At 41.5% G+C, this 24,996-nt stretch overlaps 1 protein-coding gene across 2 annotated transcripts; it reads right to left on the minus strand.

Annotated features, from left to right (window-relative positions):
- Window positions 1-625: 625 nt before the first annotated feature.
- REX1BD (required for excision 1-B domain containing) lies at window positions 626-21,265 on the minus strand. Of its 2 annotated transcripts, none has more exons than XM_083179444.1 (5): window positions 21,129-21,265; window positions 12,663-12,745; window positions 5,327-5,531; window positions 5,125-5,213; window positions 626-1,062 (listed from the first exon to the last, which is right to left on the minus strand). In XM_083179444.1, the coding sequence occupies exons 1-5, from the start codon at window positions 21,129-21,131 to the stop codon at window positions 990-992; spliced, it is 453 nt and encodes a 150-aa protein (XP_083035570.1). In that variant the 5' UTR covers window positions 21,132-21,265; the 3' UTR covers window positions 626-989. The 2 variants fall into 2 exon arrangements, with proteins under 2 accessions (XP_083035570.1, XP_083035569.1); XM_083179443.1 differs by lacking the exon at window positions 626-1,062 and adding an exon at window positions 1,070-2,218.
- Window positions 21,266-24,996: the final 3,731 nt, after the last annotated feature.

Here is a 24,996-nt window from a genome sequence, read left to right on the forward strand (position 1 = left end):
CTCAGGTCACTTAGATATGCGTGCACACTTGACAGGAACTGGGCGGGCAGCTGACATCCGGCACCCACGTCATGGGCCGATTACCATGGGAACGCCCTGTGTTTTCATGGGAACAACAATGAAACACTGGGCTATCCATCATTGATCCCTGGCGTATGCACATGTGTAACAGAACTTCGGTCCCCCATGCGAACACACGGGTGTCCGAAGCGATTTGAATAATGGCTTCTATCTATTATCTTCTAGAAGGTGCTAAATAATGAAGTAGAGTCTGATTGGTTGCCCATAGCAACATCCCATCTGAAAGAGAATCCCATCTTAATGTGCCCATACACTGTACAGTATTTCCATGCGTTTTTAACTAGATCGCATCACATCCCATGCAATTTGCGTGCGATGCGAAGTTAGTTCAAAAAGCACGGGCTGCACAGACTTTATGTGCTGTGCGATGGGATGCCCGCGGGAGCGCACATCACGCGACCAGGCACATAGATTGCACTTATAGAGTTGAAGGCCCAGTATACACACAGGTTTTGTAAGGTTTTGTATTTTAATGTGTCTAACTCTACAGTAAATGCATTTAAGTGTATAAACACAATGTCATAGAATACAAATCACAAAAACGGATAGTAGAAAACATATAATTTACACAACATACACTTGTGGTATAAAGCTTACAATTTGTAAAGCAATAAACAATAAAACAAGACATAATCTGACTGTAAAAAGATCATAAGGCATACTTTACATACCCAATACAAATATTGGAAAGAAATCTAGAATATGTCCCAAATTTACAAGGAGAGATGTTGCTGTGCAATGAGACATTTCTGCCATGTCTGTTAAGCAACAACTATGGATAAAGAGCCAGAATGTCACCCGAGAGGGCAGCAGATGAAACAGAATTGGCACTGCTACAGCGCATATCCAAACAAGTGGTCCAAACTGGGCCTTGTTTTCCCCCTCTGTGGCTTCCAAAGAGGGAGACGTCATTGTGTTTCTTCACAGTCATACTTGAAATCCTGCAGTACTTCACTGATTGCTTCCACGGTTTTAATTATCCTAAGAGAACGGATGGGAACTATAAATAATATACATCTGGCTTACATTACTCACAATATAGAAGTTTAGGTAGTGTTTATGAAACACCCAGAATAACAGCCACGCTGCTTGTTTAGAACTGAGGCGCTTGCAAGGTGTTGTCATAGTGATATACATCTGTCACAGTAATACTGAAAAGGACCGTTATCACTCTTTGTTAATTTAACCATTTTAAAGCAGGTGGCCACTTGTAAAAGTGTTCTCGCAGGTATAACCAACTGATGTACGATAGTAATATAGCCGAATATTAATAAATACCGTATATAGCGTAATTGATGCAATTCTTCATAAATAATATACCATATACAGAGTGAACCTTTATTACCGTAATTGACATTGATTTTCAGTTCTACACTGCAAGTTTCTCTGGATAGGATATATATTTTGTGTGTTTGTTACGTTGTTGTTTTATGTACACCGCTACACACCTTGGGGTTTATTCTGATTGCAACGCTCACCTGCGCGTTTGCACAGGGGAGAGAGATTTTGCAACTGCACATGTGCATAAACTTTTATGCGCGGGGATATTCATTGTGCAAGTGGGGGCTGGCGTTCTTGTGGGTGACGCAAAGATGACACGCAAAGCTAAGAATTTTGCAGCTTTGCATGTCAAATCAGAATCACCCCCTTTGTCTATGCTCTGTGAGGCTGTATTTAGTAGTATCTTTCGATATACTCTACATGAAAACACATTTATTGAATAGTGTCCAAAAAACATTAAAAGTAGATACATATTAAAGTACATTTTATGGTTTTTCAAATTTACTTCCATCACTCTCACTTCTGGAAGATCAACAATAAATTCCACATTATTTAAAACACATGCTATTATAGGCCATAACTAAAGGGTAAAAATGATAGCTATTATAATCCCAGAGAATAGAAATATGTTATTGTCATAGGCGTGCGCATGAGGGGTGTTGGGGGTGCACAGGCACCTCCTAATGACGGGCAGCAGCAGTGCTGACAGGGAGGATACAGCTGGCTGGTGTGGCTACTGAAAGACTGTCACTGTGAGGCAGTGGCAGAACTGCGGGATACAATGGAGTCAGCTGACGCCAGGTTTTTCCTCTTTAGGGGCACTTCTCCATTGTCTCCTGCTGCCCACCAATTCATCCTGCAGTTTGACATTTTTTTATTAGCAGATGGAGGCAATGAGTCACGGCAGCTGCCTCCTGCTCTCACTGGGATTGAGCTGGCAGCTGGCTGACTCTAGGGGGAGCTGCTACGTACAGCTCCTCCCAGGCTGTACAGTAGCTGGCTGGCTGAAGCACTCTGCTGCACCATGGGGTAAATAACCACAAGTAGGCACTGACAGCACCTGCACCACGCTGCAGAGGGAGAGAGAGTGTGTGTGAGTGCGTGTGTGTGTCTGCAGCAATGATATAAATAAATGTTGATTTTTTGTGTTATTATTTATTTTATTTTTAAAGCAGCAATCCTCTACACAGCAAAACAAACCTGGTTTTGAAGGGAGAGCACGCACAAATGCTTGCACTTCCTGCTTCTCGGAGGCCATTACATTCCGCATGTGTGGAAAACGTGCACAGGTGCACCTGTTTTTTACAGACATTTTGTTGATCAAGATGATTGATATGGGATAAAAGGAGTACATTTTTTAGGGCTCTGTTTGTTTTAGTCAAAGTGACATATCATTTGTTGGTGAAGACTTGTGAACTTCAGTGAGACACCAGTAACAATAGTTTATGAAATGCAGATCAGTCAATGGGCGGTATTCAATGAGCCGGAATCGCCAAGTTTTATGGCGATTCCGGGGTTTTTTCGTGGCTGACGGTGATTTTTGGAGCTCCAAATGCGAATCACCGTATTCAATGAGCTAGAATCGCCGTTGACGACCGGTGAATGAAGCTGCAATCGCCAAATGTTTTCCTGTACAAATCGCCGTTTTTTGTGTATAGGATTTTTCATGGGGAATCGACGGTAGTTGAGGGGAATCGCCAAAAGTGTATTCAATGTGAAGTTGGCGATTCCTTTTTCTTCTTTCATATCGCCGTTCCTCTCCGAGTGCCCCTCGTCATCTTTTTATGGTGAACTTTTATAGGAACATGTCAAATAATTGGTTTTAAGTGCTCTATTTAACTATGCAAGTCTAATGTATTATTATTTGCTGCCCTTGTGTGATGTCATGGTCGTAGAAGTGCTATACAAATATATATTTAATTTTTTCAGGTATTTTTTTTTTCTCCCACAAAGCACTGTTCTTACCCATGGTGCACCTCACTTACCCATGATTCTCCTCCCCACCTCACTCCTTCGTTTGCCCTTTGACCAGATTTCCCAGCGTTTGCCGTCTGCTGTATGGGAAGCGTTTGTCCAGGGTAATTTGCTTGTTTCTAGCATTTATCTGCGATTTTTTAAACAACTGACTACATTAATGAGGCTGTGTAGGGAAACGCCGGTATGGCTGAGAATCGCCGTTAGGGCCGGCGATTCTCAGCCACGTTGAATAGGGTGACTTGGCGACTCCCCACGAATCCCCATGCATGGCGATTCACTGCTAAAAACCGGCGATTGGCAGGCGAATGTTAAATCTGAATCACTGTAACCAGCGATTCAGGACATTGAATACCGCCCAATGTATTCTGCATGGAAATTCTAGGAAGCCATCATTTGAGTTATTTGTAGGCAGAAATGAATTCTTAGTCATAAATTTCCTCACATACAGCTCTCCAAAAAAAACAAAAAAAACCCTACAAAAATGACCCTACTAGAAAATAAATAAGAAAAGATTTATGTCCTTGCTTGTTATCTGTACATCTGTTACAAAAGATAGAATCATCTGTAATTTGTTCAGACGAACATTTTAGTATGTTGAAACACATTCAAATTCCAGGCGCTAATAACAAAGTTGTTTTTGTTTTTTGAGAAAAAGGGGGGGAGGGGGGGAATATGTCATACCCGATTTTTTTACGTGGTTATTTGGTTCCAGAAAAGAGTGGTATCTGTCTTCCTATGGATTTTTTTTTGTCTCTTTCACACTCATTGGACCAAAATTATTTTGTTATTAGTGCCTGGAATGTGAATGTGTTCCAACATTGTATAAAGTTGAATCTGTGTTTCTAGGAATTAGTAAAAAAAAATTCTAACACATTAGTAAAAAAGTCTGACCATTTTTTGTTATATTGCTTTTAAATGTCATTAAGCCTAATTAAAACTTGTTAAGTAACCATATGGTTAGAGTACAAGTCTGATGGTGAGGGCAGAGCATATGTGTAGGACCCATTCTGCCCATGTGCAGAACAGGTCCTGTGACCTTGCACACAGTGCCCCCATATTGATCGACATGCTCAAGGCATTTGGAAGAGAGAAAGGGGTGGGGGCTGGGCCGATTCCTCAAATAAGGAGGTGTGCGCAGTTGTTTTGTGGGAGACCTTGGTTGCGGACCTGGGACAGAAATCTGTGTAACCAATGGTCACAGAAGCAGACAAAAGGCATCTATTTACACCAGGTGCCTCCTACTGCATAACCATATTCGCTGGTATAGCACAGTGCTTCCTTGTGGCTGTGTCATATTGTAAAATTATGAATCAGGCCCTTTGACTTCTGGCTTATGTCTCCTAACACATTCATTTCAGGCAACTGCTCATTTTCCTCAGAGAATCAGGAGTCATTATTTGTCCCCAAGCCCATTAACTTGGTTGATACATACATAAATCTATGGATGAGTTGAAAACTACAATCCCTAAGTAAGGTTAAACCAGCACGCTATTAGGTAGGTTTTAAAAGACCTTGATAGATATAACTCTTGAGCGGAGATCTCTTTTAAAAGACATTAATGTGTATGCAAAAGACCCTAGACCCTTACAATTGTATGAATGCCTTATGTAATGCAGTGTGGCACTATCCAAGCTATTGTTCGTTGGTTATCAGCAATGCTACATGTAGGGTTCTTAACTGGCCAATAAGGAACCATTCATTAAAAAAACGCTTCACCTATTAACTTTGGTATTTGAGGTGTTTTGAACATCTAACAACTGATACAGTAGCTTGGACTTCACTTACTTGTGTTTCAGGAGCTGCACCTCTTCTTTGTAGCATTCCTGACTGGGATGGTCCTGTGCATTCTGTCTGGCTAATTGTAGTCTGGCTGTCTAAAAAGAGAGGGGGAAAAAAGAGAGCTGTATAAACCTGTTTGAAACATAAAAGAAAATAATTTACATTATAGTGAAATAAATCAAGACATTAAAAATAGCAAATACAGTACCAATTCTAACTTCTCCTTCTCCAGCTCCTGGATATTTTCTAGGTGCTCCGACAAATCTGATCGATCATAAAACTCCCGAAAGCGATCCTTCATCTGGATGAGCTCTTTGCTGATGCCATTGAAAGCCTGTGTGATCTCATGAACCAACTGACGGTACTGGATAAAGTCATAGTGTGGGCCAGATTTCAGATAGGCTTGGTGCCCCCTGTAATAAAAGGAAGTTATCCTCTGCAATTGTATGAGCAATCCTGTATAATTTCTATAGATTGCATTGGAAGTCCTGGTTTTTATCAAAGTTGACTGTAAAATGAGATAGAAAAGAATGTTTTTATCCAAACCACCAGATCAAATGTAAAAAGTGATGGGAGATTGCGGGGACTATATTTAAATTATAATTTTTATTGCTCTGATCGTGCCCACTAAGGTCAGGTTTAGCCCAAAGACCAAACTAATGGGCTCCAAAAAAGCCCCATTTGCGCGCACAAACGATTGACTTTTCTGACCTTTAGCTTGCCATCCTAGGGGTAGAGTGCTTAAAAGATGGTTGCACACCTATTGGCATAAACATTTCAATACCACCGGTGTGCGCAAAGGTGCCGGGACGGGCAGAAAACAATTGAATCTGGCCCATAATGTTTCATTCCATTTACATATCCCAGGCTAATACTTAACGCCTCCATTTTTGTGTTTGCACATTTCTCTGAAAAGTACTTTTGCATGTTTTAATTATGTTTAGTCTAAAATTTGTCTTATTGAAAGAGTTTAAATAAATCATATTAAAGCCTAATAAATTTGTCATGTTAGAAAGCATTAAAGAATCGTTGATCAAGGTTTATAATACTTTGAAATATTTCACAGTAATATTATAAATAATATTTTTCACCCTGCTTATATGCCGCCGTCAGTTGTACCATCAAAAACTGAATCAGCCCTATTGCGCAAGCAGTTTCTTGGTCTGACCGCGGCTTCCAATGCTTGTTGTTGTGCGTCTGTGAACATAGCAGCTTGCAATGAAAGGCCTGCAACTCCTAATTGAATGGCCCATTTTTGTGTGCACTACTAGCCACCATGCAGTCACCACCTAGGTACACTCATCACTTTCCTGCCACTTTTGTGATTGTCAATCTATCTCACAGCATTCGCCATAGGGGTTTTCAGAACTTTTCGCACATGCGCAGTTGCAAATAACCGCTTGAATATATGCAGACCAGCATTGTGTGCTAATCAGAATCCGTCCCTAAGTGCACTGCTATACCACATGCAGATTATTTTCATTGTAGATAATTGTCCTTTTATTTAAATCAAAGGACACTAGTCATATGTTTTTATATATTTTACTTGTAATAAACAATATATAAAATAACCAACATAGATTAACCATAATTAAATGGCCATAGATGCAGTTTTGCATACACATCTGGTGACACTGGGTATACCCTTGTGCATCCAACTATGGCCAATCTAGTATCATAACTCGAAGACTGAGGAAAAACAGAAAGAAAAATAAACCCCAAAACAAGGGAAAAAAAGAATAAAAAAAAACACCTTTCAAATTTCACATTGTCAATAATTCTGGTTTTAGATTTGTCTTGAGGTAGATGCCGGAGGTTAATATCATCTAAATATGAGATACTATAAAAATGCAGCATTTCTAGACTGACTTTAGGAGTGTGTTTGTTGTTTAATCCCCAGTAACACAAATATGATTAACACATTGCAGAAACAACTATATATTTCTTATGGATAAAGGTTATATGACACAGAACCAGCAGATGTCTTTAAATAAACAATCCTCCAATATCCTGTCATGTGGGAACGTTTAGCTTTTTTATTATATACTTTTTTATTTTATTATTTTTTTCAAATAAATATTCCAGATATATAAAAATGTATTTAAATAAGCCAATGATTTGGGGCAGAAGTGTTAAAATTGGAACTCTCAACATTTTTCTAGCACACCGACTTGCACATTGACCCTGAAAGATTAACCCCAAAATCTAGTGTGCATACATAAAGGGGTGTTTAAACAAATGGACAAAGTTGCAGATGCATTCCGGATAGATGCGTGAAAAAAGAATATTGAGGTTTTACAGCTAAGAGATGGAAAATCTGGATTGCATATAGTATTAGATACAGCTGAGATAGTTTTGCTGGATACATAAAATAGTTATATATCTGGCAGAGTTTCTACCTCTTTTACTACTCAGAGTTCGTGAGGTGAAAAGACTTCTTTTTAAAACTTATGATAAATGAATACTTCATGTTAGGAGCAGAACCAATACTGTACTTGTTTACAGAATCTATCTATTGTTTGCAGGAGTGTTCTCTGTACATTTGAAAAAAGTCTGCAATATAAATTAAATATTACAAAAATAATATAACCAAATAATAAAAGATCAAAGCAGTGAGCAGGTCTAAACTATTTTTTAAATATATAAGCAGCAAAATGATTTTGATACATTGGGCCGATGTGACAGCGTCTGTTCCTGCAGCAGAGAGGCTGGGGGCTGGCCAGCAGCTGACTGAGCCGCTGGTCAGGCTCCCACAGCGCTGTAGTTTCGGGCGCACAGCTGTCCCTCTTTACTTGTCTGAAAAGTTGGGAAGTATGCATGAGCTCTGATCCAATGCGCGGCCCTGTGCACATCGGATCGGGGCCCCTAGACTGCAAGTGTGCACTATAGATATATATATCTGATAGCGCAATCCTTGCTGGGATCACATGCAATATAGCATATGCAAAATGACCGCGTAAAATATATTTGCAGGAAATCCTGGCACCCGGGAAGCTGCCGGGCGGTTCAAAGGGATCGGATGCGACTTCTCCCCTCAGAGAATATAGCCTTAAGACTGTATTCAATTGATAGGTCTACAGTGTCTAGGTCGACAGTCAATAGAATGACATGCAAATGGTAGACAATGACAAAAGTTCAACATTGGGCAAGAGTCGACATGCAAAAGATTGACACATGACGTTTTTCACTTTAGAATAATTGGGGCAGGTGTCAATATTGACAAAAAATATAAAAACATGTCAACCGTTTTTGCATTGTCTACCTGTTGCATGTCGACCTTTTCCTCCATACCCCAGTAGGTGTCTACTTGGTGCTACTGAATTCCAATCAAACCTTTACTAAAGAGTCACTCCGCAGTCTAGAATGGCATTCACCTGATATACTATTTTGGATAAAATACAGATTTAAACTTAGATTTTTACATATTTTTCATACTGTAATAAGATATAAATAAGTATAGACCAGCAGTCAATATGTAAACCCCAAATGGGTCACCATCGTGTGGGGAGAATAAAGCCTGAGAGGCTACAAGTTTCCACTGACTGTATTGAGATATGATTAAACATACAAAATGACAGCGAGAAACTAAAAGTGCTGACTTTTTGTATCAATCATTGTAATGTTGACATTATGACCTTGTCAACCTTACACAGTATCTACCGCTTACCGGTCAACCTTTTGACCCTGCCGAGTTAATACTTGTAGAACATATGGAGTGAACCTAATGACTATCTATCTATGTAGTGTACATCTTCTAATCACAGTGTATTTATGTTTCATATACATCTGTTTACACATAACCTTTATAAAGGTATACAATATTTAAAATAATTTTGTGTATAAAACAATAATAAGGCTATAATTGCCTGGCACCTGCCAAACCTAGAATTTGCCCATCGACCTGGTGAATGTGTTGCTTGTTTGAATGTAGTCAAGAGGGTATATTTACCCATACTTCTTTTGGACACAGTTCTGTCCCGGAAGTATTTGCAGTATTTAGAAGCCCACGGTGACCAGGCACTGTGCCGGGTCGCTGTTGACATATGGGGCGTGGCAGAGCATCAGGGGCAGTGGAGGTGACAGCACTTGGAGCGGACACGGTCTCCAAGCTCTGCCTCCTCCATAGTGTGAACGGGCCAAGGTTCCTCAACCTGGGTTACCCGTTCACGCTGCACAGCAACCCAGGTGTGACCCGGAATTAACCCTTCTTTTAACCCTGGTCGGAATGCCGGATTGCTGAACCCGAGAAATTAAAAATTGGCCCTTTCACATCGCACAGAAACTCAGGTCGACCTGGGTTTTTCTGTGATGTGAAAAGGTATAAATGGTGCATTTTAAAATATGAAAATCGTTGACAGCTTACGGACTCAGTCATAGGTGCACAACCTGTGTCTGGAACCATAAATATTGTTCCCATGATTCGTTTCTACTGGTGGTCAGTTATATAATATATTCTTCTGGGAAATGTTGTAAGTCGCTCTGTTTCTTGGCGTTATTCTGTAATGTTGCATAAGCAAGTAGAGCAGTAACATTTTGGATTTTTGCCCACCTTATAGGTCACACTCTTTTTCAATTTGCAGTTGCCACAACAAGACCAATATTTTTCCCTATAAAATATATTAAATATTTCAACATATTATGCTCAACACTTTGCAAAACCCTTAATCTATAACTATTTTATAAATGCCCCCTGTGATTTGCAGCCTGTTCTAAGACATGACTCACAGAAACAAAGCAATGATGGAATACTCCCTGCATTTGTCATGTATATCAACCAAAGCTCTAATGCCGCCAATCAGAAAAATGTCAGAGCTGGGCTACAATAATCATATCTCCATCACTGGCATAACAAATAAGTGCAGGACACTGAAGCGCTGCATCCATGCCCATTTCCTGCCGCTAGCAGCAGCTTTATGACAGTCACTGGAGAGATGTTTAATCAGTTGTAGTGTCCTGCTAAACGGATCGCAGTGGTATACAGTACCTGCGTCTCTTCCATGGTATAATTCTTATGATGAGTTATGGTAAGAGGAATATATTTGTGACACCATTTTTTAAAATAAGCACCTGGAGACTTTTCGGAATATGGAAGCTTTTATACATTATGGGGTTTATTTACTAAGATCAGGGTTGCCTACTTTTAAAGTCTTCTCACCGGGAGATGTAGATGTCATCAAGCACTGCCGCCAGTACTGCAAATCATGCAATTTGTGCGTCTTTGAGGAGGGGTGGAGCTAAATGAGATGATTTGTATTAACCCCACCCCTGAAAAGCTGCAAATTGCAGGAATTTAATGCTGCCGCGGGGTATATGCAGGGGGGCATTGGTATCTGAGAGGGTTGCCCACCTTTTTGAGTTCTATTTCAGATACGATGTTGCTATCGTCTACCAATCAAAATCTACTTCTTACTTTTTTTAGCACCTTCTACAAGATAATAGAATGTTTAATTGGCCATAGCAACATCCCATCTTTCAATCTTTTTTTTTCAATAGAAATCCCATCTTAGTAAATAAAAACCTATGTATCCACTTTTTCAAAATGTGTATTCGCACTTTTTTTCCACAGGAAAAAAAAATGTTTTTTCTTAACATATGGCCAGTGATAGTGCCATTGGATGTAATGAGTAATGCCAAGTCACTATCGCAAGTAGAAAAACGACAAGGCAAATATTGCATGTGATCTATTTTCTGTGTGGTCCACTTTGCACCACACTGATATAGGGACTGCTGTGTCGCTATAAGTTTCAGGAAATACTATATAATTCCAAGCATGTCTGTTACAGGACAATTAAATGCGTTGGCAGAAAGTCTGCAAGTGTTTAGTGGACCTGTGTATTCCCAAAGCCGATAATAAATCAGAAAAGTACACTAGCTGGCTAACTAATACCAAATATTATCTTGTGTTATGAATATACTAGAAAGAACACAACTGCAGTAAGCAAACAAAATTAGGATCAGGAGTTCCTCAGCTCTGTTATTCTTTAACAAAAGTGGAAAAAAAGCAGATTAAATAGGCGTAACAAGAAGTAAAGCATTATGTTGGATTGCTGATGAAGTCCAGATGAGCTGAAAGGAGAAAAATGAAACAACTTGTATTGTATTTCAAAGAAGCCCACATGCAGAAGTTATAATCAAACTGTATACACTACTTCAAACTCACTCAAGTCTTGGGATGTACGATTCTAATGGTGTGTGGCTCTCTACAGGTGACCTTTCCCATTAGGTAAACATGGGGCAGTAAAAGGAAGATGAGTTTGCAAGCACTTACATTGCTGTAATATGGGTGCAATTTATTGGAAAAAGATTTGCAAGCACCAATATCAGTTTAACAAATGTAAAAAGAAGTTTAGACCATTTTACATATACGCAGGTCTATATGAATATATGCGTGGAAAATACCAGGCTGATGGGAATGTTCAATTCATTTATATTATAGATTGAACACTGATTTGAATTTTTCCTTTTTAAATATAGTCTTTTTTTTTTTTTATTGATTAGGATGTTCTAGCTTCTTATCGCCATGAAATCTTTTTTTATGTGGCAATAGCACTTCTCTGTTGAACTGATGGTGTGCATTCTGCTTAGAACTCTCTATATACAGTATATTTATATATTTTTTCACACATACACACACACCTGAAAAGGTAGTACAAAATAAAAATAATAATAAGAAAAATAACAACAACATGAAAGAAAATGGCATCTTCTAAGAGGAATGTACAAATGTACTGTAACAATAGGTTTCAAACATAACACACACAAATGATTAAGATAGCAAACTCCTTACTCCTGATGAAACTGGAAAGCTCGACATCCAGAGAAACGCATAGAGTTGAGCCAACTAGTGTCCCTGTAACACAGATTGCCACCACAAATCTTCCTATGGATTGCTGCTAATCCCCTGGACATAATTTGGACTGCTGCTTAATCTCCATTTGGATATAACTGGGATCCTTATTCATCTCATGAGGACACTCCTGGCGTCTACCGTGACTTACCTCTGTAGTATTAGGATAACCTCAGGAGCACCCATACGGGACGCTTAGTTACTAAAGCTACTTAAAGATTTTTCTTCTACGCGCCCCCCAATGCACTGCATTGCTTCTAAGACACATTTTCACCTTAAGAACACAAAACAGACAAGCGACAGTAGCAGAGTGTCACAGTATATTGAGTGTCACTGTCAAGAGGTGCTGTTTATTTGGCACATTGGCAACAAAAGATGAGGACACATCTGTCTATGCAATCTGCATTATTTTGTTTCCTGTAGTAGTGAGCTGATGCAATATTCTGTACATCAAGACTGGGCAAACTTTTGCTCCACCAGCTGATCTTAAACTACGTATTCCCGCATGAAGCTCCATAGAGGGGGAGAGATGACAGGTGCACTAAGACATGTCGTCTCACAGACATGTTATCTTACTAGCCATCCCTTTGATAGCCAGCAATACATTTTGCATAAAATGATGAAAAATCTTACCTGTATTAGTACAGAAAAGTTCCTTAACAATAAGTGTCCTGTATTAAAAGAAAGAGATACTTACTCTTCAAATAGATGATATGTATCCACACGCTCAGCTTGCAACTCATAAAACCTTTGTATAAGGACTCTAAAATCATTGTCGGTCTAGAATGGAGCATAAAGAACAGAGAATAGCCTTTTACTATGGATAGAGTAGCATCAAAACTATTTTCAAATGGATATTTCTCATAGAGGATTGACAAAGCTTTGAAATTAACCTTAAATTCTTTTACGTACCACAGTTTCTAGTCATTAATTAAATATTGCTACTTTCCCTATATTAATACTGGACTTTACCGTACAATTGTTAATACAAAAAGAAAAATCACTAGCAGATGTATGCACAGCCTTTCTGTGGTCTGAAGAAATAATCAAAATGTGAGCTTACAAATAGTGTCAACGTCATCAATCCTAGATCTACCGTCAAAGTAGGACCCATTCACTAATGCGGCCATGGCCCATCTGGGCTTTTCCCTGTGACCCTGTGGGCCAGTCCAACCCTGATCTCGCCCATTTGTTGATTATAATTATTTGCAGGACATGTGAAGTCACATACGGACACAAGCATGACAATAAAATGCTGCATAAAAATGGTGTTACTGGATTTGGTATACATAAATTAATACATTTACTTCCATGCTTTTTGTATTAGCTGATTATTTTATTTTATATCTTCATTGCATATATGTATTAGCTATATATTTAAATATGTATTTTGAAAAATATGATAGCAGCTTATATTATATCTTCAATAAATGTATACGTATTAGATGCATGCTTTTATGTGTATTTAATAAAATGTATTAGCTGCATATTTAGATTTATACTTTATTTAATATTTGTCACTCGGAATAAAGTGTTCCAAATATGAAACTTGCTGTTAGCCAGGTTTTAAAGATAAACAAACAGGGAGTGACTTTGTCCCAGAATAAGGGACGCTGTCACTTTAAGAAGCGCAGTTCTGCCTTAATTTTCACAGTATTTATACACACAATTGCTTGAATAATAAATTGTATTTATTTAAAAAGGTATGATACATACTAATATGAAGTGCACTTCAGCATATCAACATTAAGTAATACATAAAATCCACATACATGACAAACAACGGTACTCTTTACTTAGAAGGGCGCCCATCATGGCCATCTCGGGCATTGAATGCACTAAAAAATCGGGTGCGATGCGACCGACGAGATGCCCGAGATTTCCCATAGGGAACAATGTTAAATGTCTCAATTGACCCGATTTTCCTGTTCAATGCCTCAATTGACCCAATTTTTCCATAGGAAACAATGTTAAATGGGCCACAGAGGCCAAATAGGCACCCTGAAGTGTATAATGGCCACCCAAATTGTTAACGCCACCTCACGAACAACGTCAACCCGAAGCGTGGCGAGCGCAGCGAGCCCGCGAGTGGCGGCGGTACGTGTCCTACGACCTTTTCATACCCCCACTATCCACAGCATTACAAACCAAATACTGTACATTGCTGACGGTAACTTGTGGCTTTCAAACTATTTTTAAACGTATTTCCTTCTGAATGCTAATACTTTGGAGAATGGAAGTCATGAGTATTTCTATGTGGATAGGAGTTAGGTTTTATAATACAATAGATATTGTACTGTGTAAATGAATCATCAATGTCTGTGTTATGCTCACTGTTGTACTTGGCACTCCTATTTGCTCTAGATAAGTCTAGACCATGAATCACGCAATGGTGACTGGCAGCCCAGTCAAGCCTTCTAAAGACAAAACTGCATCACCATCTGCTGGTGTGTTAGGGATATATGTATACTATGGGTGAGATTTAATAAGATGAGATATTCAGAAAGTGAGAGATTTGGGAAGAAATCTCCAGTTTTTTTAAAGCGGCAATCATTTACACTTCAAAATCAAACTGGTTTTGCAGTGTAAATGGTTGCCGCTTTAAAAAAACTGGAGATTTCTTGCCAAATCTCTCACTTTTTGAATCTCTCATCATATTAAATCTCACCCTATATGTCTAGACTCTAGAGCAACTCCTTGAAATCAGATTTGCAACCATTAATATTTTCTTGAAATAGGCGAAAGGCTTCTTTGTAGGATACAGATCAGAAAATGTGTTAGAATTTAAGGGATTTTTAGATCACATCTGTAATTTTATCTGATAATAATAGTTCCTTCCGTCATTTCACATACCTCCCAACAGTCCCGATTACAGTGGGACAGTCCCGATTATCAGGGCCTGTCCCGCTGTCCCTCCCGCGGTCGGCAGTGTCCCGCGGTGAGGGGGGGGCTGTTGGGAGTCCCCCCTGTCGGGTGCTAAGCAGTGGGGAATAAACGCTGTGCGCATGCATCTATTCCCGTAGCCAGGGGGCTGGGGGCATGGCTAGAGGCTCACAGAGCCTCTGGGTCATGCCCCCATAGCGGCAAAATGGGGGCGTGGCCTTGCGGGAGAGCCGCGAGTATAGGTCATGCCCCCAAATTAGGTCACACCCCCCCACCCCAAATTTTCGGCTCGCCTACGGCGCGCAGCAGCTACGTCCCGCCTCCGTCTAGTCCAAAGTTGGGAGGTATGATTTCATTTATCCTGATTCTACACTGTAGACCAGATTCAGAGATGGATGCAATTCTCACATCTTTGTACAAAATGGCTGTGTAGTACTATGCCGCAGGAGGAGCCTTGGGCATATAGGGGGTTATTCATATAAGTTTGGCCCCCCATGTGTTCGCATTGGGGGGGGGTGATTTTTCCTGTGCATGTGCAGATGCCGGATGCGTGCGGCCACGGTGAAGAGAGTGTTCGCCGGGCGCACGTACCCAAGACTGCGGGCAGGGGGCATGGGGAGGTGGACCTGGGGGAATCGCCCATTTCATGGGCCTCCCCATGAAAACGCTTGGCGTTACCATTGTAATGCGGCCATGACGTGGGTGGGGGGGCCCACTTCCTGTGGAGTGTGCACGCAAATCTGACCTGAGAGTCACTTAGATATGCATGTTTGTTCCACATCATTAGATGGTCGGCAACCATCGAATGATGTGGGTGTTTCCACATAGGCTGTAAATGGATGTTTATGTTTAAACATCCATTTGTAGGCTGTGCAAACGAACCCGGTGTGCGAAGGAGGGGGCAGGAAGACCGGCATTGGCAGGCGGCGTCTGGGGGACTCACAGGGCTGCAAATTCGCAGCCTTGTGAGTCAACTAGAATAAGGGCCATAGCCTCCTGCTGATGCACATTGGTCATCTGCAGAAGCCTCCTCCCCGGTCAGCGCCTGACCGGGGAGGAGTCTCCCCAGTCAGGCGCTGCTGCTCCCCCTCCAGCCAGATGGGTGCCGCAGCTCATCCATCTACCTGGCCGGGCACTGCCGTCTCCTCCTCAATCCTCTCCTTCTTTAGATTCTCGGTGGCAAGGAAGGAGAAAGCGCAGCAATGCTTCTCCAGATATCTCAGGGAGCAGAGTATGTCCCTGGGGACCCGCTTAGTTTGAAGAACAGTCCCCGGGCCACAATTTGACACTTGATCTTTTTCCACTTTATCTCTCTCCAAGCGTTGATACATCCATCCCACTAACTAATATTTTCCAATATTATGGAATGTTAAAAATACTTTACTATAATTACCTTTTAAAAACAGAACAGTTATGGTCATCCTGAGATGCGGCAACAGAGCAGTCACTTAAGCAGTACAAGTAGTGCTAGTATACTTGGTAAATTTCCATTAGTGGGGTTGTGACTGGTGGTGACCTCTTTCATATATCTGGCAATCATGAGCTTTATCATCAGTGCAAAAAGCCATTCTTGCTTATGTGCGCTCTGCAACTGTATAATTCTGTGACCCTAATCCCTTTGTGGCTTTCTACACTAATGTACTGTATTTAGGTATCTTTTCAATCAGTAAAGTGATCCTGTCCTTAAAACTAAAGCCGTGTACACATGAAGTGATTCATCTAAGCGATTTTGACTACATAGAATGTACACATCGGGAGATAGCAATGCGTGGGCCTGTAACGTCGCTATCACCCAGCCAAATAGACATTAAAAGCAACAATATTCTTGCTAAACGCTGCAGTGTCTATTCAGCTGTATGCACGGGCTGCTGCAGGGGATAGCGGATGGCTTATTTCCAGCCACAACTGGGAGATTTTGACTATGCAAAATCGCTTAGGGCCTTATTCTGATCGGTGCGGCCCGATCAGAATATGCGGCCGCAACCGTGCAGGCGAATCCCCGCCTTCCATACGGATCGCCACCTGCCGTCCGTACGCGGATATGTGGCGATCCGCATGAAATTGGACGGGGATACGCCTCCTCCGTCTTGGGAGCTGCCCCTGCATTCGATGGTCGCCGAACATCGAATGCAGGGCCGCACGCTCCACCAGGTCCCGCAACACAAGACCACACGGACACTTGTCCGTGTGAAATCATGTATGGGGGCGGGCAGCTGACATCCGGCGATGTCAGATGCCCGCCCCGTACCCACGCGTCACGGCCTCATTACCATGCATACGCCCCGCGTTTGCATGGGAACGCCCATGAAACGGGGGGCGTATGCATAGGGTAATGAGGCTAAGTAGCCCCTCACGCCCCTCTACGCCCCCTGTGCGGCGTATAAAGAATCCGTGCGGCGAAATCGCCTGCACATGCGCAGAGTGACCTCTGCACATGCGCAGACGATCAACATCGGCGGTGCGTCCGCATGCGGGAATATACGCACCGATCAGAATAAGGCCCTTAGTCCAAATCTCCCAGTAACAACCTGTGTGTACACCCCTTTAGACACTTAAAGTAAAGTATATAGTGTATGATGTTATGAATTTTAAGATGCAAGCCACAATTGTTCCTTTTCTGGTGATTCTGAATCATATGCAGTTCCTTATCTTATTGCAAATTATGAATTTTTGCACATTCTGCATATGTACAAACAAGGGCGTAACTGCCATAGGTGCAGGGGGTGCAGCTGTTATGGGGCCCAGAGCTGAGAGGGGCCCACTTTGCCTGTCAAAGTATCATATGCTGTATACATTTTTCAGCATTAGGTGATAAATTGGGGCCCTTACAAACTTTTGCTATGGGGCCCACATGTATCTAATTACGCCACTGTGTACAAATGGAATCGGTACATCTATCAGAATGAACTTAGGTCTACAGTCATTAGGTCAACCCCACTAGGTCGACTGGCAGGAAGGTCGACCTGATTTAAGGTCGACATGGGCCAAGGTCGACATGACTTAAGGTCGAATTTGCATAAAGGTCTACATGAGGAAGGTCGACTGGTCATAAGGTCGACATGGGTTTTTCACTGTTTTTTTATCCGAATGTCGACACAGTCGACATGGACACAGTTGGCAATGAGAATCGGACCCTCGCATAGCTCGCTTCGCTCGCAATGCTTCGGGCACGGTGGCTCGCTTCGCTCGCCACAGCTTTAATAACCTCCTCCACGCCCTAGTGGATGGTAGGGCATGAAATACCGCCTATCGGCACATGTCGGCTCAAAAAACAGTGAAAAACCCCATGTCGACCTTATGACCAGTCGACCTTCCTCATGTCGACCTTTATGCAAATTCGACCTTAAGTCATGTCGACCTTGGCCCATGTCGACCTTAAGTCAGGTCGACCTTCCTGCCAGTCGACCTAGTGGGGTCGACCTAATGACTGTAGACCTAAGTTCATTCTAATAGATGACCGCTTCCCGTACAAATCATATTAATAATTTTTCCATATCTACAGCTTTGAGAGAAAGAAGCAAGCACTGCTGCAAGCACATGCAAGAGATCAGTGGGGATGTTTGTGAGGGTGTGGGCACATCACACAGTCAGTCCTCTCTCCCTGCGTGACACATACAAAATGTTGACATGAAAATGGTCGACGCTTGTCATGTCGACTTTTTGGCTATATCAACCTAATGCATGCCAATTTTTTTACTGTAAATTTTACTGTGTTTTTATACAAAAACAATTTGGCCCATCTAGTCTGCCCCCTTTTTTTATAGCCGTTACCGCAAACACTATTTGATCCTTACTTCTTTGTAAGGATAGTCTTAGGTCTGCCCCATGCATGTTTATATTGCTCTACCGTCTTGGCCTCTACCACCTCTGATGGGAGACTATTCCACTTGTCCACTACCCTTTACGTGAAGTCTTTTTTCCTCATTTTTCTCCTGAACCTACCTACCTGCCTCGCATTACTGTGACTAATATAAATTTCAACTGAAAACTGATTTGTTGGCTAAATTAACCCACTCAAAACCGTTGAGATGGTAGTGGACTTTAGGAAGAAGGCTGTTGGTGTTCCTCCACTAACAATTGCTGACAGTGTGGTGTCGCTAGTGGACTTCAAGTTCCTTGGAACCACAATCTCCCGGGACCTTAAATGGGGGCCCAACACGCTATTCTTCCTTAGGCAACGGAGGAAATTCAACATCCCACAGAAGCTTTGCTCCTCTTCTACTCCGCAATTGTGGAGTCTGTACTGTACTCCTCAATTCTGGTCTGGTACAGCTCCGCCAGCGAGAGAGACAAATGCAGACTTCAAAAGGTAGTTAGAACTGCGGAGAAGATAATCGGGACAGACCTTCCCTCTGTCCAGAACAAAAAAAGCGGGCAATGAAGATAGTCAAGGACCAACTACATCCTGGCCATGGCTTGTTTAACCTGCTGCCATCAGGCAGACGCTACAGGGCTATTCCCACCAGAAGCCTAAAAAGTTTCTTTCCTCAAGCGATTCACCTGTATAAATAAACTACTACTTCTACTGTTGACACCTGAACTCATGAACACATCACTGTCTAGTCGCACCATAAACCTTTGCACATAATCTAACACTGTGTCCACTCGGAATAACTTTCTATATGACTGTACATGTTCCCCCACCTGTTTAAATTGTTTATACTGTATGGGCGAGGTTCCCAAACGTGGTCCTCAAGGCACCCCAATGGTCCAGGTTTTAGGTATATCCATGGCTCAGCACAGATGGTTAAATCAGACTGACTGAGTTACTAATTAAGTCACCTGTAGCCAAGCATGGATATACTTAATACCTGGACCGTTGGGGGTGCCTTGAGGACCGCGTTTGGGAACCTATGCTGTATGCTTTTTACTTGTTACCCACCTGGCTACTGCACAGCAAACCATAAACAAATTCCTAGTATACACAAGTATACCTGGCCAATAAAGCAGATTCTGATTCTGTAAACACCTCCACGTGCATTGTCATGCATTGGAAGGGTGCTCTTGAGATTTTGCACTATGAGGGTTATTCTGATTCACTCAGAAAGGCACAATCACTCTCTAATGGACAAAACTATATGCACTGCAGGTGGGACTGATGTAACATGTGCAGAGAGAGTTAAGGTGCCCATACACGTACCAATTACCCGGTACTTTTTGTGCTAAAATAGCATTGCATAGCATGCACAACGTATGCACAACAATGCTATTTTAGCACAGAAAGTACCGGGTAATTGGTACGTGTATGGGCACCTTTAGATTTGGGTGTTTTATTGATCCTGTGCAGGGTAAATACTGTCTGCTTTATTTTTACACTGCAATATACGGTACTTGTTTCCTAGCACGGCGCTCGTCGTGGCTCATCGCATACCTTAAGTTAAGGTATGCGATGGACGCGACCAACGCGATTTCAGGGCTATTTTTAGCCTTTTCCCGAAAATTAAAAAATTGCGTCCATCGCATGCCTTAAGTTAAGGCATGCGATGCGACTGATGCGATGGACGCGATTTTACATAGGGAACAATGATAAATGGGCCAATGGACCCGATTTTTCATTGTATAGCCACCCTTATGGGTATATTACATGAGAAATCCCCCCCCCCCCCCCCCATTGTTGACGCCACCCCACGATGAACGTCAACCCGAACCTGAGTGATTATGCCTTTCCGAGTGAATCAGAATAACCCCCATGTTCTGACATATGTACCTTAAGATAAAGATTATTCCCAGTTGTGCCTCTGCACAAAAAAAAAAAATTAAAGTGCAACGTGAGTTTGACATTGCATTCACCTGCTGGATTTACCATTAAATCATGTGCAAGACCCAAATCCCTCCTAATAGAATTTAGCCATTTTATCTGAAAGTTAGGTGTTGTGCTGTGACATTAACTACAGATAAGGTGTAAAGGTGCCCATACACGTTACAATTATTGTATACAATATCGCATCTCAGTTTTGCGATGAGATGAGATCTAGTACAAAAAGTGCAGCACATACTTTTTGTACTAGATCTCATCTCATCGCAAAACCAAGATGCAATGAGATGCGATACTGTATACAATATTGTATACAATAATTGTAACGTGTATGGGCACCTTAAGGAGAGTTTGCAATAATATTTAAAAGGCTACAATAAACATGAAACTGATACTGTGTAAAGACGGTACAGATAAATAATACAGTGCATTGTAACACAATGTAGAAGAGAAACTGAAGACTATGCAGTATATACTGCAGCTATACCAGGAGAGAGCCTGTAGTGTCACTGCTGTAATACTGACCATGGTGCGTTTTAAGCTCCTGTATTCCAGCAGTAGCAGATGGGCAGCAGGATCTTCTCCAGTGCCTCTTGCTGTGTGTACAGTAACAGCAAGTCAGCGAGACTGAGCTAATCATAGATAACAAGGAGACAGCAGTACTGACTCAGCAGCTCCACTCAGTGTGCTGGATGGCTTATTGCAATCAAACAACAGCAAGTGTTGGAAAATGCAGCATGAGCTATAGATTATACAACTCTACATCAAACATATATTAAGGTGGGCACATATTAACAATATGCACGATAATGATATCATTATGCACATCGTTCAGTGTGTGTCTACCATATCATTAACAATGCATCCTCCCAGGGATCATCCATGCAGTCCAATCTGACAGAATATCATCAATGACTGCAGGTTTGATGGAGGGACCCAGTGACATCAATGAACTATATCGCTGACGATATCATTGTGTTTTGCTGCACTGCCGATATCACAGTGCCGCATATCATATACTAGTGTACGGGGCATTACACATCTAGGACTAGGACCGAATATGGGGAAACTTTAACTCCATAATGGCTCTTAATGACAGAAAAGGATGTTGGCTGTAGGAATATGAATGTCAAATAAGTGTAACCCCACACTGTGCGGATTTTGCACTTCCACACAGGGGCCTGATTCTGGTTCACTTGCAAAAGCAAATTCAGTCTCTAATGAACCAAACCACGTGCACTGCATGGGGGGGGCAGATGTAACGTGAAGAAAGTTTGATTTGGGTAAGTTATTTTCTTTTTTTGCAGAGTAAATACTGTCTCTCTCTACACGTTACATCTGCCCCACCTAGGGTGACCAACTCATCCCTTTAATCCGGGACACATATTAATCATACTTGCCTACTTTTGAAAAGCAAAATGAGGGAGATTTTAGATGCTACCAAAATGCACCAAGCGCAGCGTCGCGCACCGTTGAAGGGGTGTGTCATCAACCAAAGGGCGTGTCTAGTGACTTGAACTAAGGAGATGCAAATATCAAATTTACTTTTGAAATGCATGAACAAACTATACATTTTCTTGATGTATCAATCACTAAAAAGGCTACAAAACCGACAGATTGCAATACATTATTGTCGGCAGGGCTATTTTTCAGCAGGCTCCAGCAGGAACTGAGACCCTTTTTCTAGTTCACTCTGACAAAATCTTTCTTAAGCTGTGTACACACGGGGGCGATTGGGGCTGAAATCGCTGGAAATATGGTCGCTGGCGACCATATTACCAGTGATTGGAGTGCGCACCAGTGATAAATCGCCGGGTGCGCGCTCCCGTTTTTAGCCCCCTTATGAACGCTGGTTGCAGGAGCTTGCTCCTGCGACCAGCTGATTACCTCTGCTGCTCCCCCGGCAGAGGTTCCCTTTCATCAGCGACCATCTCTGGTCGCTGATGAAAAGGAGAAACTGAGCAATATATGGCTGAGCAATATATCTCCCCCCGTGTGTACGAGGCTTTAGATGGACAAAACCATGTGCACTGCAGGTGAGGCAGGTGTTACTTGTGCAGAGAGAATTCGATTTGGGTGGGGTTTTACTTCAAAGTGAGATCTATATTGGAGTGTAAAAATAAAGCAGTCAGTATTTACCCTGCACAGAAACAAAATGACTCACCCAAATCTAATTCTCTCTGCACATTTTAAATCTGCCCCCCTGCAGTGCACATGTTTTTGTCCATCTAAGAAAGATTTTGTCAGAAAGAGTGAACTAGAATAAGGGCCTCAGTTCCTGCTGAAAAATAGCCCTGATTGTCGGCATCTAGCTTCCATCCCACACCCCTCAAAAATGGTCTCCCCTTTTCTCAATTCCTCCGGGTCCCTAAAATATGCAATGATCCATCTGATGAACTGCTACAAATGAATAGGAGGAAAATTACATTTTTACAAAGGGGATAAACTAATAAAATGTTGCAAAGCGCCATGTCTAAAGCTTTAGCGCAACCACGCACTCAATCCCCTTCAACAAAAAGCAATGCAGACACTGCAATGGTTTGGGTGAGTACCTATACCACTGCTAGTACGAGGATTAATAAGATAGCCAAAAACCATTCACTCGATTCAAAATGACTTGAAAGAGAGGCAGAAATGTCCGCGATTTAGTGGTACATACACATATTTCTGCAAGAGCACAGGTTGGAGAGACACATTTTCTCACTAAGAAACCAGGTGTATATAAGTGCACGGGCTGTGCCACTTGCACAAACATGGAGACTGGCAACTCTTTTCCCATCCACATACAGGCAAGCAAATTAAAAATGTATTAAACTGCAGTAGTCAGTACGTAATATATTACATCAGATGCCTGTGACAAATATTACATAGGCAAAACTATACGTACCTTTAAGGAAAGGATGGTCCCATTTAATGCTAGAGGTGGTGATCGCAATCGATCTTTATCGCAACTTGAAACAAGGTGGATATTTGAATTAAATACTGTACAGCCATATGGATTAAATGAATATTTAACATTCACAAGTTTCTATTAAAGGGAACTTCTGTTTTAACTTAGTCTCCTGCATTAAGTTTACTGCCTGATTCTAATACTACTATATGTGCACAGACCTGCTGTATGTACCTTTCAGTCTTTTCTTCCCTTCCGTGCTCCATCTTGATATTATGACATTTATCTAAATAATTGTTTTTGTTACTATAGACATGTTGCACACAAGTGCACAATAGGGACTTAACACACAGATGTTCCCCAAATTACCTGTTCTTAAACTACATTGCATAGTACATCTCGTTTTCACTCAGCGTCTCAGCATAATAAGGGTTAATCAGCCATCTTGGTTTCATACAGTTACTATGAATAAAACTGCTACAGACTGGCCAGGTCTGCACCACAAGTATTGCAACTCTCCTTATTTCTTCTCTATTTTATGACACACATAGATACAATGTTGCAGTAGCCATCATGAATTTGGTTATTTTTTTGTTCATTGTCACTGACAGCGCTACATCTTATTTTCAGAGAACACAGCAAGCAAAGTATGTTACGCTGTTCTCCTTATCACAGCTTGGATCAACCTGATATAGGGATAACCACTGCTGTGTGTTCCAGCGCTGTACATATCAATGTATATCTTATCATTTATATATATCATTTATATATCTCTCATTGCCATGCTTAGTGTTATATTTTTTTTTTTGTGTTGCTTTTTCTAATAATCATTTATAATCACGTGTAGATAATTTTGTGTATTAACCCTCACAGTATTTTTTGTCATAGAGGTGAGACTTTCCACCTCATTGAGAGGGGGTGTGTTTTTTCACGTGTTTGTTCACTTCCTGATGGTCCCTATATCTGTAAGCACTGCCTCATTATTCTGTATTCCTGATATATACACATACACATATATACATATATATGCAATATGGCGAAGGCGGAACGGAATTTGCATTAAAGAAGTCTCTGAGTGCCGCCTTCACCATATTGCATGTCATATTTGTGTGTGTGTGTGTGTATATATGGGAACACAGTGGATGGCGCTCGTGCATGTGCAGTCAATTTTTTTTGGGGGGGGGATGGGACATAAACCGCGAGGAACCGAGGGATTTGCGGGGGAGCGGGAGGAGGATTAAAAAACGGGAGCCTCCTACTAAATGCGGGAGTGTAGGCAACTGTACATATATACACATACAGTATGTGTATTGCCTACAGTACATAGGCACACATAAAGGTATACCATGGATAAGAACACAGCACACAAAGTGTGGCACCAGACATTATACCAACCTCAGTAGCCTGCATTTACTGTACATATCACTTCATGGCTGGTAACCTAGCTGCTATATATAAATGTATATAAAAGTGTTCTACAGCACAGCATTCCCATTTGGAGCT

Source organism: Crinia signifera, chromosome 1, assembly GCF_055691185.1.
Source record: "Crinia signifera chromosome 1, ASM5569118v1, whole genome shotgun sequence".
In the NCBI taxonomy this organism is placed as follows: Eukaryota; Metazoa; Chordata; class Amphibia; order Anura; family Myobatrachidae; genus Crinia; species Crinia signifera.